This window comes from Pecten maximus, chromosome 14 (assembly GCF_902652985.1).
Source record: "Pecten maximus chromosome 14, xPecMax1.1, whole genome shotgun sequence".
Taxonomy (NCBI): domain Eukaryota; kingdom Metazoa; phylum Mollusca; class Bivalvia; order Pectinida; family Pectinidae; genus Pecten; species Pecten maximus.
This window is the reverse complement of record NC_047028.1, coordinates 14,300,159-14,318,972: the sequence shown is the minus strand read 5'-3', so window position 1 is coordinate 14,318,972 and position 18,814 is coordinate 14,300,159. Positions and strand designations below refer to the sequence as shown.

At 35.6% G+C, this 18,814-nt stretch overlaps 1 protein-coding gene across 1 annotated transcript in view; it reads left to right on the top strand.

Moving 5' to 3' along the window:
- LOC117341763 (sodium-coupled monocarboxylate transporter 2-like) overlaps positions 1-18,814 on the top strand; it is a 42,864-nt gene that overhangs the window by 15,275 nt on the left and 8,775 nt on the right. Inside the window, exons 11-23 of the mRNA XM_033903626.1 lie at positions 570-682; positions 2,082-2,152; positions 3,327-3,413; positions 4,558-4,802; positions 5,127-5,227; positions 7,527-7,645; positions 7,869-8,000; positions 16,383-16,451; positions 16,720-16,771; positions 17,682-17,749; positions 18,065-18,145; positions 18,266-18,339; positions 18,669-18,806. Coding sequence (XP_033759517.1) covers positions 570-682; positions 2,082-2,152; positions 3,327-3,413; positions 4,558-4,802; positions 5,127-5,227; positions 7,527-7,645; positions 7,869-8,000; positions 16,383-16,451; positions 16,720-16,771; positions 17,682-17,749; positions 18,065-18,145; positions 18,266-18,339; positions 18,669-18,806 — 1,350 coding nt within the window. The remainder of the gene's footprint in view (positions 1-569; positions 683-2,081; positions 2,153-3,326; positions 3,414-4,557; positions 4,803-5,126; positions 5,228-7,526; positions 7,646-7,868; positions 8,001-16,382; positions 16,452-16,719; positions 16,772-17,681; positions 17,750-18,064; positions 18,146-18,265; positions 18,340-18,668; positions 18,807-18,814) is intronic.

Below are 18,814 nucleotides of genomic sequence, written 5' to 3'. Positions count from 1 at the left end.
CGTACCGTATCAGTAAGAGAAAATAAGGTTTTACTTAAAGCTTGTGCGTAATAACATATCTTATTACATTTTTATCAGTAAAATATCAAAACTTTTTTCTGATTTGTCCAATCAAAACGCTGCTTACAAACGACAACTAGGAAAATTAAGATTTGCATATAACTCTCTTGTCATGTTATATAACGTCAAAATGTAAGATAGAATACAGAACGTAATGATTTAGCGTACATTTATTAGCCGTTGACAGGCAACCGCAATAAATTCCTTGGGAGATTGAGCTGCCTCGGTATATTTCGCTATCAAATGTAATAAACATTATATCTATGAATACCTTCAGTTATACCAAATATATATCCCACACTGTTAGATAGCCTCTATACTTTGTTTTTTTTAAGGAGAAGTTCAAATTAAGGTGACAAGGCACAAGAGAAGAGGAATGAAGCAATCTCTGTGCATGCAACTGTTCCTCTGTAAATTAACCCATCGGCGTGTAGCGAAGATGGATTAAACACACTTTTGACTTCAAGTTTCAAAAAGGAAATTAATTAGTTTTACATTTTGTATTTCAGTACGTTATCATCCGGGCTAGCAAGTCTTTCTGCTCAACTGACGGAAGACTTCATCAAGCCTAATTTTAAGGGATTGACGGATATCAAAACAACAATCGTAGCTAAAATTTCAGGTATGACTGAGTAACATAATTTGATTGTAAGATTTAGATTATATGATCACATACCATTTTAGCAAAACGCTTATCCCATTTTATTGACACCAGTGTAGCACGTATACTGCATCGGTGCCGCGTTTGTCACTGTTTGCCGCTTTAATTTGCAGATTACATTGATTACGTTATGAAGTAATAAGAGAATGACAATAGACTCCTTAGACAAAAATAAACAATTTATCTAAAAAGTAAGGCTTCCCCTTCGGATCTGTCGCTCATATTACGCAGACCCTCACTACATTCAAACAAGTTTTAGTTTAGTGTTATCTTTAACAATTTAACAAGGAAAACGTAAGTCAACACAAAATCAACTTTATGCACCTCCCGTCCAGTCACATAATAACAAAACGAGTATATGATTGAATATGGTCACCATATACGTGTATATGGTGACATTTAATTAATATTCCAAACAAAAAACGACATTTAATTAATATTCCAAGCAAAAATACATGAAAATGACAATCAAGAACCATTGCCAACTACAGCATGCCATTATGTATATTTGACGTAAAACTTGCTGAACCCAATCCTTAGTGGGGGTTGCCAAACTCCGCCACAAAACCAAGATGTTCACATTGCAGGTTTCCATAGAATGCCAAATCACTCCCGGAGATATGTTAATTTACGATTACATGATTTCACGAATGCGGGTCGTTTCGCCGGGGGTTCATTTTGTAGATTGTAAATGCTGCCATTTTAGTTTTTTTGTCTTTAGTTCACCCAAGACGAAGTCTCAAGTGACCTTTACTAATCGCCTTTTGTCCATCGTCCGTCATGCGTCGTACGTTCTTAAATAATTTACATTTTCAACTTCTTCTCAATAACAAACAGGCCTAGATACCTGAAATGCTATCAACAGTGTTCAAATAGGGACCAGATATTGGACTTTTAGCATGCTGGGACATTCATATCAAATTTAAGTCACGGGAATCAAATCTTCCAAAATATATCATAATTCATGTGAGCGGTTAGGCCCATGGACCTCTTGTTTTTTTTGTTTTTTTTTTATTATATTACTTCTATTCGAGGCCCAAATATGACAATCAAAATGTTGTAGTATGCTTATAAACGATACAATACGAAAAATCACGAAAGAGATTTAGATAACAAAGACAATGGGAGATACCCTTACGACATTGACTTGTGACAAGAATGACGACATTGAATTGTGACAAGAATGACAACATTGAATTGTGACAAGAACGATTATTATCAAATGATCGTCTATTTAACACATTAATACAGATTATTGATAAGCGACGTTAGCAATGAAATATTAACATTTTTCGTTACCTAATTGTTGAACTTGTTAAACAGAAACAATATATTATACAATCAAAATGTCTTCCTACAGTGCTAGTGTTTGGAATGGCAGCTGTTGCGGTTTCCTTTATGATAATCAACATTGAGGGTCCGATAACTCAGGTCAGTTGTTTGAATTGATAGATAGGTCAAAGCTTATAATTGATTAAGATTCCTCTATGTTATTGTTGTATTATGTAATTGATATTTTACATTTCCTTTAATATAATATAATACATATAATAGTATGTATTTCAACTCAAGTTTTGCATGCTTTCTGTTTCAATTTTTATTCGAAAATTAAGAAACAAACCAAACATATTTCACGAGTTAGTATTATACAATGATCAACCTATTATATTTTTAGGTAAATACGATGATGTATTGATTTCAGAATGTGATATTAATGAAATATTTCTTTCAAGGTTTGAAAAATTATCGTATTCACTGGAAAAAAGGTTGATAAATCTTCAACAAGTTATACAATTATCAGTCCAACCAGATAGAAAGAACGTGGATTATCGATAAAAAGAATTATTGATAATTTCAATAATGTTATATTAAGTCAACTAGGCTGAATGAATATGCAAATTATGAATAACTGGGTTTCAGATGGAAGAACAGTTTGAGACATGGTGCTGAAAACACTATGGTTTAAGTCTCCGTCGCAGCCTGAAAGGTTTTTTCTTTGTTCTATGAAAATCTGGACCGTGAATGATATCAATGTCAAAATGGATGATAAGAAACGATAACAATCATTTGTAATATGAATCATTTTTACCGTTCTAAGCCCTGGCGCAGACTTTTGATAACATTCAATAAATGCCATCAGCACCGGCGTTCGATCAGGTCGCTGATTGGTTAATTTTCTAATTTCGACGTAACGAAATATGAAGAAGTCCCTTGTTACTATACATGTATTTAGGTACGAACTTGTGTCGTAGGATTGTCATATTAACCCGGAGTGCATTTTGTAGGGTTGATATATATATATATAATGTATATATATTTCAGCAAAATGAGATGGGTTAGAATCTACCAATCAAAACACAGTCTAAACACTCATATAAAACACAGGATCATTCAGAGGAACAGCTTGATAAAAGGACATAGCAAACCCTTTTACTCTATAAACAAATACAATCACAGTGTTCATATCGACATAAATCTTCAATAATATACTACAAAGTGTTCGGCTACAACTGAAAATTTATTTCAGTGCCTTAGAGTTTAAAAAGTATGTTTTAAATCTAGATTACTCTAGATAACTCTAGATAACTGCTTATTTTCCACACAGGTTTCCCATTGTATTCAGGCAGCCTTTACTGCCCCATTAACGGGACTGATGTTTTACTCAGCATATTTTCCAACAGCGACCAAAAAGGTTATGTATATTGATAATTTAATGTCCTTCATTGTATTCGAAATGATCAACAAAACTACATACAAGGAATTTATAACCTGTGTGTGCCACATCTGTTTTTTTTAAAGAAAATTGTGTTCTACTGATGTTAAATGCTGTAGAGTAATGCATATATTACATGTTGTAGTATACATATGTATTATAGAAAATGATTTTATTTTAATGTACTCAGCATTAATAAAACCATAGATATTCATTGGTATTTCATTTTTATATACAATATATTTAGAAAACGTATGCTTGTAAAATTTATATATTATAAGCTGATATTAATTTAAGATGGTATATGAAATAGTAAAATCAAGATATGGCATTATTATAAAATGGTATAATCATGAGACGGTATTTTCATAAAATAGTAAAATCATGAGATGGTATTATTATAAAATGGTAAAATCATGATATGATATTATTATAAAATGGTAAAATCATGAGATGGTATTATTATAGAATGGTATTATAATGAGACTTAAAAAAATATACAGAATTATGGATAGTATGAATGTCTTCAATTTCAATAAATAATTGAAAGAATGAAAAAGAAACTGCATATATATACAATTGCGATTGTTTCCCTTTCTTCATGACAGTAGTCACATTTCTAAGATTTTAAGTGAAAGAAGTCCAACCTTTGATTTCTAAAACATTTCTGTACATAAAGGAGCTTTAATATTTCAACAAAAGTGAACGTCGTGATTTCCTTAGTGTACAAAGTTAGACATTTAACAAACATACCTCTAGATTCTTCAATCGTGTTTTGATTGTTAAACTTTTACAATAATAACTTCCAGCATCAACCAGCACAGCAAGATTCGTGTGTCTAGTGGAGGATTGAACACTGTTAAATTTCCGATTAATGATAAAATTAAGAATATAAATCCTTCCTATGAACAAATAGTAGAAACAATTTTTTTTTCTCTACTCGACATAGCATTAGCCCCTTATGATACCATTTGTCCAATGCAAGTAAGCAGAGCATGCATGCACGAAATGTTGAAATATAGAGGCAGTATGAACTATTTAAAGAGGCGAAGTACTGCTATAAGAGTATCTATGAAGAAGTGTTCCGCACGTGTTAATTGAACAATATCTAAACATGTTGTAGGGGGCTATAGCCGGAGTCATCAGTAGCATGTCCTTTATATTCTGGATATCAATGGGACAAAGTTTTTCCACAACCCTGAAGAAGACACCATATCTTCCGCCGGGTCCGACAGATCAATGCCAAGCGTTTGGGGGGAACACCACTGGTTTATTGAACAGCACTTACCTGTACAACACCACATACTTCTACTCTTCGACCGAAACCTCCACTGCTATGCCATCAGAATTCTCGGGATTCAACGAAAAGTAAATTTATTCAAATCCATTATTTTACTCTCTAGTTATAATCATGCTACTACAGCTTCCTGTCGATTGATACTCATTATACTATCGTTAGGATACGTTAAATGCGAGACAGTCGGGTTAAAACAGGGAGGCAGTAGCGTTTTTTGAGATGTCTGTGTTGAATGAAAAAAATAATTTTACAGCCGAAATAGAATAAAGATACCCAAATCAATTCCATGTTAATCATTTTCGCCTGCAGTACGACTAAATACAAAAATTGATAACAGTTTATAAAAGACATAACCTTTAAACAAACTTAATCGAAATCTCTGTGTTGTTTTTCAGTGAAGGAATTAACAGGTTGTATGCCATTTCCTACCAATGGCTTGGTACGTTGGGTATTATCATCTTCCTTGTCATTGGCTCGCTCGTCAGTTACGTCACAGGTATGCAAGCTAAATTTGTTTTGATTTTTTTTTTCTAACTAACGTCATTTTAGGAAGGGTGGTTATGGCGCACTTTGTTTTATATACAGTCATATAGAACGATAGAACAAGCAACCAAAACAATGCTGAAATGTTGAATCTCAGGTCTTGCTACTTTATCCCTCACATGGATAATGGCGTGCCCACCTTAGTTTAACTTTTGCTAGTCGAGGTTGAAAGGCGATCCAAACATGGCTCCTCTGTATAGGAGTTTAGTGCTTTGTATTAAAATCAGATTGCCTAAGCGGCAAGGCCGTTTAAAAGTTAAAAGTCAATTTTTTATGGAAAATAAATGTGTGAATGGAGTTTAAAGAGAGTCATCATTCATTTATTAATGTTGCATTTATTTGTTGTGCCTGATTACGGCTATCTTGTGTCGGCGTATTAGGGCTTTGATGTGTAAGTGCGGCAAAATGTCGTGTTCGCGCATAAGCGTGTTGGTGCGATGAAATGTTGCTTTGACGTGTTGGCACCTTGTCTCGGTTTAAAAAAGCAACAAGACGACATTCCATCTATGAAATCTCACCTTAGAGCGGGTTGAGAATGCACCAAAGCGCCAACAAGAGACGGGCGTAATCGGTCACCTTTATTATAGCATATTTCATAACGATTTCTGTAGGTTTATAATTGATGTGCCACGTAATTTACCTCGCTACAAAACCATAATTTGGTCTGAAGCATCCTGTAATTGAGGTAAATCAGTTTTTAATAAATGGTGGGTCCGGCAACCAACAGGTCTGAGTGGGCGTGCCTAATAAGGATAATTTAGCGATTTTTTCTTCTTCTGATGTAGGAATAAAAGGATGTGGTTCATTTAGTTTGGTTTGAAACATCCTTAGGGGAAGGGAACCAAAATTGCTTCAATGCTTGATTGACATTAAACAACATATCAACTGACAAGGTCAAAGGCCAGGGTTAGGGTCAAATCTTTACACTGATTAACATTTTGCTATGACACGAGGATGCGAAGCTGGTTTTTATGAAGATAAGAGTCAACTTACAAAAGGTCACTGGGTCAAAGGTCAAGGTAAAAGTTTGTATCGTTAGTGATTAATTTTTCTATGACATAAAGCAATGTTTGTAGGTGTGAAACAGCGAGTCGATTGACCGATGGTCAATACCACTGGATCAAAGAAAGTTTTGTAACCTTTCATTTGTTATGACAGTATCAAACAATGTTGGTGTAAATTCAACAACAAGTGAACTGATCATGGTCAAGGTCACCGAGTCAAATGCCACGGTCAAATTTTTTTTCATCAGAACTTTTTTGTGATGATATCATGGAACGATGGTCGTCATAATTAATCATCAAATCAACTGAATGAATGTGATAATTATTGAGTCATGGATTATACAAGATATCAACTGACCAAAGGTCAAGGTTACTGGGTTTGGTTTGGTTTAGTTTATTTTGTTTAACGTCCTATTAACAGCTAAGGTCATTTAAGGACGGCCTCCCGTGCGTGCGACATGCATGCGTGTGGTGAGTGCGTATGTGTTTTTTGGGAGGCTGCGGTATGTTCGTGTTTAGTCTCCTTGTGATAGGCCGGAACTTTTGCCGATTTATAGTGCTACCTCACTGAAGCATACTGCCGAAGACACCCAGCATCACACCCCACCCGGTCACATTATACTGACAACGGGTCAACCAGTCGTCCCACTCCAAATATGCTGAGCGCTAAGCAGGAGTAGCAACTACCATTTTTAAAGACTCTGGTATTTCTCGGCCAGGGGACAGAACCCAAAGCCTTCCTCACAGGGGCGAACGCTCAACTGAAGGCCAAAAGTGAGGCATTGTGTAGGGAGACATTAGGAAGCAGAAAGTTGTTCAGAAAGAAGAGAAAAAGATAAGATCCCAAATTTAGTCGCCTATTACGATCATGCAATGGGGGCAGCAGGTACAACTCTTACGCCCTACCTGCAGGGCAGAGGTTACTGGGTCATAGATATACTAGGACATTATGCTCCAAATGTCAAGAACAAATTTAATCTCTGACAATGAACTGGGATTAGACAAACAAATAAAACTTGTGTTTGACCGGTATGTAGAGTTGGTGGTTACGGGGGCATAAAGAGGCAAACCCAAGAATTGGATAAGTATTTGAAAGAGTCCTTTGTATAGTAGTCCACAATAGAGAGTTATAACACATGTGCTTCTTATTGTCTGACGTGTTGTTTGTTTAAAAATTTGTTTCGACCTTTTTTATGCAAGGCATTTCAAAACCATCATCTTTCTTAAGACACAATTATGTTATTACAGGGCGGCCTGATCCTGCTGACGTGGATGTTCGGTACATACTTCCAATAGTAGACCACGTATTTCCCTTTTTACCAAAACGTTTTAGGACATGGTGCTATGGTGGTGCACCGTTTGAAAAGGTAACAGATAAAACATAATAGATTAAATTACATATTCTAAGTTACTGTATGTTAATTCAAGGATTTACATTCTGTATTTGACTTATTGGTCGTTATTCATCAGCTCGTCTAGTAAGGTTAGCTAGATCAACATATTTAAAACCCATTACCGGTAATGCTTTTTAAGTGTGTATCGTTTGTTTGATATTCACAATTTTTTCTGAGATTGAATATTTTCTTTTAGCGACAAGAACTTCTAGAAAGAATGAACAAAGGGGTCATGGAAGAAGAGGTCACCTTTCTCCGAAGCATGGACGCTGAACATTTGATTAACGGGAAACAAAGTAAAGACGAAAAGTCACCCAATATTCAACTGTAATTCGTCAACCCTGATTGGATCGTTGTTTATTTTGTGCGTGCTATTGATATTGGCGATCGAATATAATCAACCATACAAGTATGTTTAGGGTATTAACCATTAATTCAAATAGCGAAACAGTGTGAGCTTTTGTTTTTATTTGATTAAAGTAGAATATTAAAACATTTTAACACAACGATAATACTTTGCCTTTTATTATGATACTTGTGTGTCTGCGATTTTTTTGTCAAAACAGGGTGGTGTGGTTAGTAAATATGTTATTTAAAGATAACACTTCGTCAATATACATTTTTATTGTTTGCTTATAGATTTAATTGAAGAACTTTGCAGGGTCACTGTTTCCGTTCTGATAAGCTCTTAGATATCATCAGCGTTGTATGAAGACATACACAAGTCCGCCAACAAAGAGGATAGATACAACGTCATCAACATATTCTACACTGATGGATCGAAGGATGGTCCTAAGGCGTTCGCAGCCATGCTTGCTATATAACATGCATACTTTAATATCTTGCGGTGTGTCTTTTGTACAAAACTTTGATTTCCGGTTTACAAATGATGCTTTTATCTTGGCTGCAGAAACACAGACTATCAACCAAGACATTAAAAATAAATGTTTAAGTAAAGTAAAAATACTATTAATGTACCGAGATCAATAATCTGTAATGAATTTTGTCTATTTTGTTCTAACAAGGAAAACATATACATCGCTATTTAATCTGACACCGTACTGTATCTTCGATGTCATCTCGTGTGATACGTTTTGCTGAGATGGATTGTTAACTTACTGTGTGATATTTACGTACATGCTTTGGCTTAAGATGTAAATGATCGCACGGTCAGAATTCAAATGAGGTCACGAAAATTCGGATAACCTGTTTGACCCTAGAATGGGTTGAGCCGTCTGTTAAAGAAGAGGGTTCATCACAGTGAGAGAGAGTCCTGACTGAAGCTGGCCTGGTAATACGACGACAGACTGCAGGTATATTACAGAGATCAATAATTAATTCTTTGGAGGGGGGGGGGGGGGGGGGACTTTTTTCATCGTAGCAGGCAGGTAGTGGGCCCTGGACAAGTATCCATTGACCGTAAGGCAATGTTGAAGTCAGTTTCTGTTGACGTAGGCCATAACACAGTGTGGCCTGTGGCATGCAGCACGTCCCTGTTCCAATTTTGATAGTAAATATTATTATATATATGAATTATTTGTTAATAATACTGATTTGTTTCCGATTAAGATTAATTTTACTCAGATCGAATTGTCTGGAAGCAGGCGCGAAATTAGGCAAATGCCCTGAAGGGAAGAGAAACATTGGATATCATTGTACCGACCACGGTTCGCTTTAAACGCATACCGTAAAATAGTATAGAATTTTGACGGTTTACATGTTTCGATTGTAACAGTGATCATTCATATATTTAATTGTGTCGTTTGTTTGTTCAATTCAAATTAATTTAAACTTAGGTGAAAATGATAATATTGTTGTTGCACAATTTGTTCACGTGAAACTTCCTGCTTAACGAAAACAACAAATATACTGAGTATTGCTAAAGCAATACATGTCCTCTCTTGGCCCCGCTAGAAATAGTGATCTTGACCTTGATCCAAAACCCCTGAATTCAAACTTGGCATGTAGCTTCTTATTGAAAAGTTGCATGCCGACTGTGGAAACTGAGTGGATGGACTGACAGACGGACGAGAAGTGAACCCTATAGCCCCTCGGTTTTACCAGCAGAGGACTAATAAAGTACAATTGTGTAACAAGACCTTATGTCAAGTCCTCAATTAAAAGGGGAGGTGGATGTTATTTTAATTTGGCTTTAGAAAATAAAACGGGGGTCGATTTGTATGTTCGAGAGAGCAAACCTTTATAAAATGGCAATAACAACGAACAAACTATTATCCTCAAACCTGCAACCAACAAACTATTATCATCAAACCTGCAACCATATTCATAGTATGCATGTACTATCATATCGCCACATGATAATACATATTTATATCGCCAGTTACAGTTTTTAACATTGTGAAAACGCATGCTAATCCACGACAAATTCCTATTCGTATTCCTGTTCACGGAGCTTTAACAATAACACCCATGTCACACGTTATCGAGATAAGTGTGTATATAACATTTGGATAACCGCCCTGATAGTTTGCCAGCTACTGTACATTTGTACTTTACTGATTGGCATTCAACATTTTTTTTATGAATTTGTCATGATATAAATGTTGCGAAAACATAGAGAGACTGTAAACAAATATGAAATACGATTAGGTCTTGTGTTATAGACTTTAATGTATTTTCCTGGCACATTATTGGAAATACATCCCCCCCCGCACAACGAAAAACATATAGCTATCAGGTAATTAATAGTTGGAGGCCCCTTTGGAGTGCTTTTAATTTATATAAGGCAACAGCAAATATGTTACGCCAAAATAATCCAATTACCCAGACGTCCTACCTAAAAGTTTAACTAGTCAATCTATTTGTTGAAACCATCAACTTATAAGTGTATAGTAATTATTAAAGTTTATGCCATGAGCGACGTCACAAGGGCATTTTTTGTGTCTCGCATGCTTGTAAACCGCACATAGTAAGTGGAAACAGGTGTATATGCGCAGAGCGACCCATCTCACACCAGTACATAGCGTAGTTAAAAATTACCCACTTCTGTGTAATTGCACTGTGTAAAGCGTACATGCACTTAAAAGCACTAACTGCAGTAGTTTGCATTAATTCAAACTCCAAATAACATTCAAAAACCTTTAGAGCCGTAAGTGGCGGCATGTGTTTTGAGCATGTTCAAATGATATACGAGTGTGAAACAACATTTAAAAAAAATATTTCGTTTGTTTGATGTTGTTCCATTTAATACCTTTTCACTTAACATTGACTGACCCTTTTGAACCTTTAAGTGTTGATAGGTCGTTGAGTATGCAATGAAAATGATAAAACTAACCGTGCGATATGAATCATTTAGTTTGCATCATTTCACGTCCTATTAACAACTACGGTCATTTGAGGACGGCCTTTCGCATGCGTGTGCTGAATATTTGTGGTTTAAGAACCTACGCCATTTCACTGTTTGTCTCCTTATGATAGCGCGGAACGTATGCTGATTTTGAATTGCGTCGCAATGAATTATACTATCGATAACACCTAGCAGGACACACCACCCGGTCACATTATACTGGTAACAGGCCAAAATGCTGAGTATTAAATAATACATACATGTACATAATTTCTCCCTGGCCTGAATTTAAGCGCTAAAATAGTCGACCATGGACCGGTTACATGAAGAATATAGAAAATGAAATAACATTTAAAAATCCTGAGGACGATCCAGGCTAGTCGTATGAAAATGATCTTCATAACCATATTTCTTTAAAATACGTGTTTTTAACGACCGATCAATCCTGACAGACAATTTGAATACATAGGGATACATTTTTAAAACCTTGGCGATCCGGCAATATTTCTGGATAAACTAATTGATATTTCCATGTATGATATAGTATGAACGTATATATATATATCGGTCGTTAACGAAACGTATTTTAAAGAAATATGGTTTTGAATATCGTTTTCATACAACTACCCTATATAGCAATACAGTTGTGTCAATCGATCACAACTAGTTGAAAAGTATCTAGACTGTTGTCTTTAATGAAATGCGATAACTTCTACGCAACATCTTATCTCCATACTATTACTGCGTATTATTAACACCAAGATTAATTAGATTGCACTAGTTCTGAGTTGCATTGATGTCACCTACGTAGTTGACTATGATGTTTGATGTTCCTGTCACTAACATTAAGTTGACCGAGTCCTCCTTTGTAGGTTCTCGTAGAACATCCGATAAAATGTACATATTTTCCTTTGTCATCCTTTCTGACACTGAACTGTTCACATTGGAGTGCGAGATGATCATCACGTCTTCAGAGAATACGGGCCGCTAACGCTGTTCTCCGTATTCTCTTCCAAACACCACATTTTCTCTCCACATTGTCTCTTCATCGCTGACTGTAAAAAGGTCCGCTTCTCTAACAGAATAGGCAGCTTCTTGATCCATCAGTTGTTTCATGCGCGCGTCAAGAACTTTCCTAAATCAAAACCAAAACGTTCTTAATGAAAATGTCCTTGTTTCGCAAGTGTCTAAATTATAAATTCGCTATCAAATATTTGCTCTTCGGGGGACGTGCTTTACCATCTTGTCTGTTGCCCTCGACAATGAATATATGTAGATGATCATCCAAACCTTTAGTATCCATTTCAACAACACTTTTCACGCACACCTCCCTTTTCCCACCATTTTTCTAAAACGGTTATTGCCCATTTCGTAATTTTCTAGGTATTGACATTCTCCAGGCCCTTTATAAGATATGTTAAATCTTCATCAGATACTATCGACGCAAACGGCAGGTTCTCTTCCTCTGACTTTGACGTGACTTTAGGTTTTCTTTTGTAAACCTAGCAGTAACTCCAACAAAAAGGGATCCATCTCAACATCTGTATTCATTATTTCATCCATTTTAAGCTTATGGAACAAATAGAGAATGCAACCCCTCAAACACGTTAAATTCATTCTCAGTCAAGTCTCACATATACATGTGACCACATAAGATAGTTAAAATCGTCCAATGCAATCGCGTCCAACTTACTCAAAGCTATTGATCAATTATAAAACTTTCCAACGTAAACGAGTACAACGGTCTCGAGCGTATAATTGGATCTTAATTGGAAATGGGAAATTTTTATTGGATGACCAATGATGAGCAAGGGGGCATGTCGGGTTACAAAACATATATCTGAAATAGACATGGTTCGTGCTATAAGTGGCGCTAATCCCACCAAACCTGCCTATTTCAGATACCCAAATTGTAAAACAGTGCCGCTTGTCCCGCCCAGATACCGCTGCCTCCAAAACACGCACACATACACAGTGAAGGCCATCCTTAGATGACCATAGTTCTTGACAGAACGTTAAACAAAACAAAACAAAACGAAATCGTGTACATCGTCCTTAGATGATCTAATTGTGCAAATAAATTATACCAAACAAAACCAATCAAAAACATTACTCGGTTGACATCAAACGTAGGGAAAAGTATACTGAGCTTTACAAGCCTTAATCAAGCCATGGCCGACACAAAATCGATTGATATGAAAATAAGATCATACGATTTCGGGTAAATGATAGTCTAATTACATTGTTAAGGCGATCGGGGTAGTAAATCGCCCTTACACTTAGGTGGTAGAAGTCATAAGTGTGTCATTTACCTATCCATGTACCTTTTTACTTACATCACTCCTTTATACAGCTGTTTTAGAGGAAATTACTCTGAACCTAAATCCGCTGCTGTGTTATTCAACACAAAAAATATACGATATCAAGAGTTCCTGTTGCATAAGTTGACTTCAGGAGTGACACATTTTTGTGAATGTGATATATTATGACTTAGTTTTCTTTTTGATTGGTAGATACCAAGACCTGCTTCTTCTATTTGCATGCTATCTTGTGAGGTCTATCAGATTATGTATTTTCCAGGGTATATCATCGAACAAAATGGTTGACGAAGGTATTGCTAGACTTGTGCTGGTGGATTATATCACATTTGGGTCCGCTATACTCATTTCTATATCTATCGGAGTGTATTTTGCATTTGCGGGAGGCAAACAGAAAACTACTAATGAATATCTTGTGGGAAATCGTCACATGAAAGTACTTCCGGTTGCATTGTCACTCATGGTTACTTTCGAATCTTCAATCACCATGCTTGGATTTCCGGCGGAAGTGTATGTCCACGGGATTATGTTTTGGTGGGCATTAACGGCATTTTTGTCTTCTAATTTACTTGGAATACTGATCTGGGTTCCTCTAATACATCCACTCAAAGTCACCAGTGTTTACCAAGTAAGTAATACTACTTGATGTCTCCAACATCTCTACGATCTTTAAGTGTTCTCTTATTGATGTTTGATATTCTAATGGTAAATGTATTCGCTTTTGCATTATAAACCATATAAATCTGCATTTTAAAGCCCCTGCTCTGTCCGGAGATATAAGCTGTCGAAACAAGCTTTTTTTACCTGTCTTTCAGTAGGCAATCAGCACTGGGAGTGCTCTTCGCAATTGATATATTCCAGGAAATGTGTGAGAGTTGCGTAAAGCCATGATGGCGAAAATAGGCCTAACCACACTTATAGAAACATGTTTCTGTTGTTTAAGATGAAATTGTTTTGTGTTAACTAAGAACAGACTTACAATGAATATTTACAACAACTTTGTGCCAATAGTTTATGTCTATGCAGCACAACACCAGTATATTGGCGGACGTGGACCTCTAGGGGCATGGAACATCCTAATAGATTATTTGATATAGGCGATCTATGTCATATAGTTTTATAAACTCTTCCTATCACACATAACAACATCAAGAAATATTTTCCATGCACAAACTGTAGGCATGTAGGCGCGGGAATGGACCTCGCTCTGGGATGAAATGAACGAACAGCGGAAATGAACAAAAACATTTGGCACAAAGCACACACTGTCGTCACATCACTTCAACTTGCACTGTTATTTTTAACCTTTTTATAAGATTATTTATTTATACCACCTGTACAGCAACCAAGATGTTTTCTAATCAATTTCAATTAATTATCGACCGAAAGGATAATTTACACAAACAATACATCATATCTACTAAACTTGTGTAACTGTTCCATGTTCTATGTCTGTATGTGATCACTTGTAATATACTTGTGTCTTGATAAAGGAGATGATTGCCTCGAACATTCGACAACTAACTCGTCTGTACGTTCGTTATTGCATGGTCAATTATCTATTTCTATTAGTACGCATCCACCGAAAATCCGTTTGTTTGGATCAAGTACCTACATTGGAGCATACCGTCATTATCACTTACTGGAACCTTTATGTATTTATATTTATGAAGAAACTTCACAATAACAATTATTCGAAAGATGTTGATATTTTAGACAACGACGTTACGCGATGTGTGACTTACTGTGCCGACTCATCTACTCAGATTTCGATTACACCATTGTTTGAGAGCCCGAACAAAAATTATAGGCAATAGAGAAGACTCAATACACTCCATTATAATAGGAAAGGAGAAATCGGTCGATTTGTGGAATGATAATTTAAAATGAAAAGATTGTTCGAGAACAGAAGTGGACCGGTCAGGTTGTTGGTACTTACCGCGTGGTCAACACCAAAAGACTAGTGACACGCATTTCTTCATCGTACGAGAACACAGGATTTGACACTGACATGACTGTCCTGTCTACCGCTATGGATTGTAAATTCACCTGTCAAATATACGATAATTATCTACATGCTTAACAACATTATGTAGATTTTCAGATAAAATCCGCAATTTATTTCAAAAAATATATGTGAGGGTTTCATTTCATGGAGTTTCTATAACCACGAAATAAACTAAATTAAATATCTGGTCATTTTTATGCTTTTACAGTTGTTTAGACCTAAACAAAAACATATACATTTCTCGAATAGGTCAAAGACGTGTATTGATATTTATGTCTATGATTATAACAGGAACGTATATAGACTACATGTATATGTCCCTGATTGTAGTAGGTCTAGATTACTCTTGAGATGTGTGATCTGAAAGCTCAGATCATTGGCATACGTGGTCTTATATATGTGAGACAAGACTTTCAGTATAACACAATGTTCAATGTCAAATATTGAAACATAGTGATATTGCATCGTATAACACGGTGATATTTGATCTTAAGCTCCAGCTATCTCTTTTGTTTATATGCAATATGGCAGATATTACACACTTGAGACGTCACATCTAGATCTATCTAGAACCAATAACATTGGTGTACAATGTGCATTCAACGAAAAGACGTATATCTCGAAAACGAAACATTTTTTTAACATAATTTCTCAACAGTATTTTATTTTACAAATTTATCCTACAATTAATAACTATAACAAAACAAACCATTTAGTGTAGACTTTAACGAACAACTAATAATGCACTTAAAATATATACAAAATAACAGTCACCACGTTATTTACCCTCCCGCTGTTCACTAAACTTTGCAAAGGTCGCACATATGTATGTTTCTGTGGAATGAAATGTGCATTTGGTTTTACATTTGAAATCGCGGTATTATCAAGTGAGACATTACGAAAGATATAAATAACAAAATGAAGAGAAAATATAGAACCCAAGTAGGAGAGCACATTTATTTTATTATTACGTCATGAGTCGCCATAGACAGCAGGAGTGTATTAAGAGCGAGTAACTCTTGTCTCGGACACCAAACTTTATGGATTGATTGATTCTAATACTTAATTAAATTGCAGTATCTAGAACTACGGTACAAATCGCGTGGAATCCGCCTCTTGGGAACATGCGTGGCAGGATTGGGAACGGTATGTATATCTTGTATGCAGATGAATAATTAGTCTTTTAGGGTGCCATGATTATGTGTTTAAACGCTTCATTTCTGAATGAGTCTGTCTTTGTATCGTCCTAAGTCCTATGATTAGCTTGTATCGTCCGAATTCCTATGATTAACTAGGTCATTAAAGAGCGGTCTTTCCTTTGTGCTAGCTATATGGGTGTGGTGAACGAATGTGTTTTTTACTTCGGTTCTTTTAGTAAAACGTTTTGAAGCTTCTGGAAATGTTTTGTTTACAGATATTTTACCTGGGATCAGTACTGTATGGCCCTGCTATTGCCCTGGATGCAGGTAAGAAAATATATTATCATTCCAAAGTCATTGATATTTAATCCAGCAAAACATTCTAAACCTCTATTGTTACGTGATGATAACAGAAAGATGAAAAACCAGCAGCCACGTTCAAAACACAAGTTTATGATTTATACAAAACTAGGCAAGTTATAGAGATAATTCACAATTACAATTCAGTGGTGTACAAGGTGGTGAGTTAAATCCACACTGTCAGATACTTATCTGATAACAGTTGTCATTGATTAAATCTTTCCTATCTTAATAAATCCAGCAGTTCACAGTTCTAGTCAATTAATAACCAGCAGAATTAGTATAGTTATCCTTGACAATTTTAAATCAATTCTAAATCATTTGTCTGTTGTGGTATTTAAACACACTTCTTGTAAACAACAACTTGTCAAAAAATGCTTGTAAACAAAATATTATGAAATATCTCGCTTCCAGAACATTCCAGATAGGACTATTTACATATTAGGTCGAGGAAGTTATTTCCCTTGTGTAAACCACATACATCTTACATTTCTGTATGGGTTGTCCCCTTTAGTCACTGGTATATACAATTGTATAACACTATATAGTGAAAGCTACAGATGATTCATCAATGTATAGAAAATATTTTGTCATCTATAAATAAAATGTCACGTAACATGATCTAAGTTGTCACATGATATAGATTATTTTGTCATTGATAGATAAGTTGTCACGTGATATAATTTATTTTGTCATCAATCAGTAAGTTTTCATGTGATATTCATTATGTAAGTGACCGAGACAATGATTAATTGTTTTGTATTACAAAAGCACTGAGAATAAACAAATGTGTGTAGAGGAAAAAGTGCAATAAAGTAAAGATAAGTTTCTAAACTGTAAACCTAGATTGTAAAAGTTTATATTTCTGATCTTTCAGTCACGGAATTACCAGTGTGGTCATCCATAGTACTGGTAGCGTCGGTGTCCGTGCTGTACACGTCCATAGTAATGAACCTATTTATATTCATGTCAATGGGCCTATTTCAGACAATGTCAGTCATAATGAGGTAGTCAGTATTTCCCATAAGGTTTCCCCATACCTGATAATTAAATAAAGAATAATATCTTATTTAACAACTAGAACAACCCTGTTTATCCTATCTCAGCAAATTTCACCGATAGTGATGGCGATGAATGTGGTAGTGGTAGTTGAGTGGAGGAGGAGGATGTTGTCACAAAACAATTCATTTTTATGTTGCATCATTATGACAGTTGTTGTTGTTCATAAAATATTGTCATCATAAAAACCTAATATTTCAGGGTGGTCTTAAGGCTGTGATCTGGACAGACGTCTTTCAGTGTCTGGTCATGCTGATAGGAATGCTCTCTGTGATCACCAAGGTAAAGAAATCAATGTAAATATATGCTAAATTGATATTTTAGTAAAATTCTCTACATTAATCACGTAACTGTTCGTGTAAAATTCGCATAATACAATTTCATTTTTTTCCTTTCCTATAGGGAACTATAACTTCCGGAGGGTCAGCAAAGTTGTTTGAGATAGTTAGTAAAAATGAAAGACTTAATTTCTTCAAGTAAGTGGCGTCGCATAAATGTGACATTTCCGATCCCTTCGACAAATATCTGCTTTTCTATTGATATAATACTATCAGATATGGTGTCAGCCGCATCCATGGGCGCCAATTATTCATCATGTGGAACATGTGGTTTTTGTACAACGTAATGTAAACAATGCGCTTGGATGATCTTAACTGTTCTGAATATGAAAAAGTCCATATCAGATTATTAATATCATAATGTATGCCTAGAAATTTCTTCTCCGTTATATGGTATATCTTCTAAAGAACATGTTCAAAGTTACTATAATGAAATCAATATGTGTTATATTTTACTGTCTGCTTAGTTTTGATCCAGACCCGTTTGTACGACATACCTTCTGGAGTCTTGTGATTGGATCTAGTATTCGAATGACTGGGATAGTATTTAACCAATCGTCTGTACAGAGGATCAGCTCAATGCCTACACAACGTGCTGCGAGCAGGTGAGTTC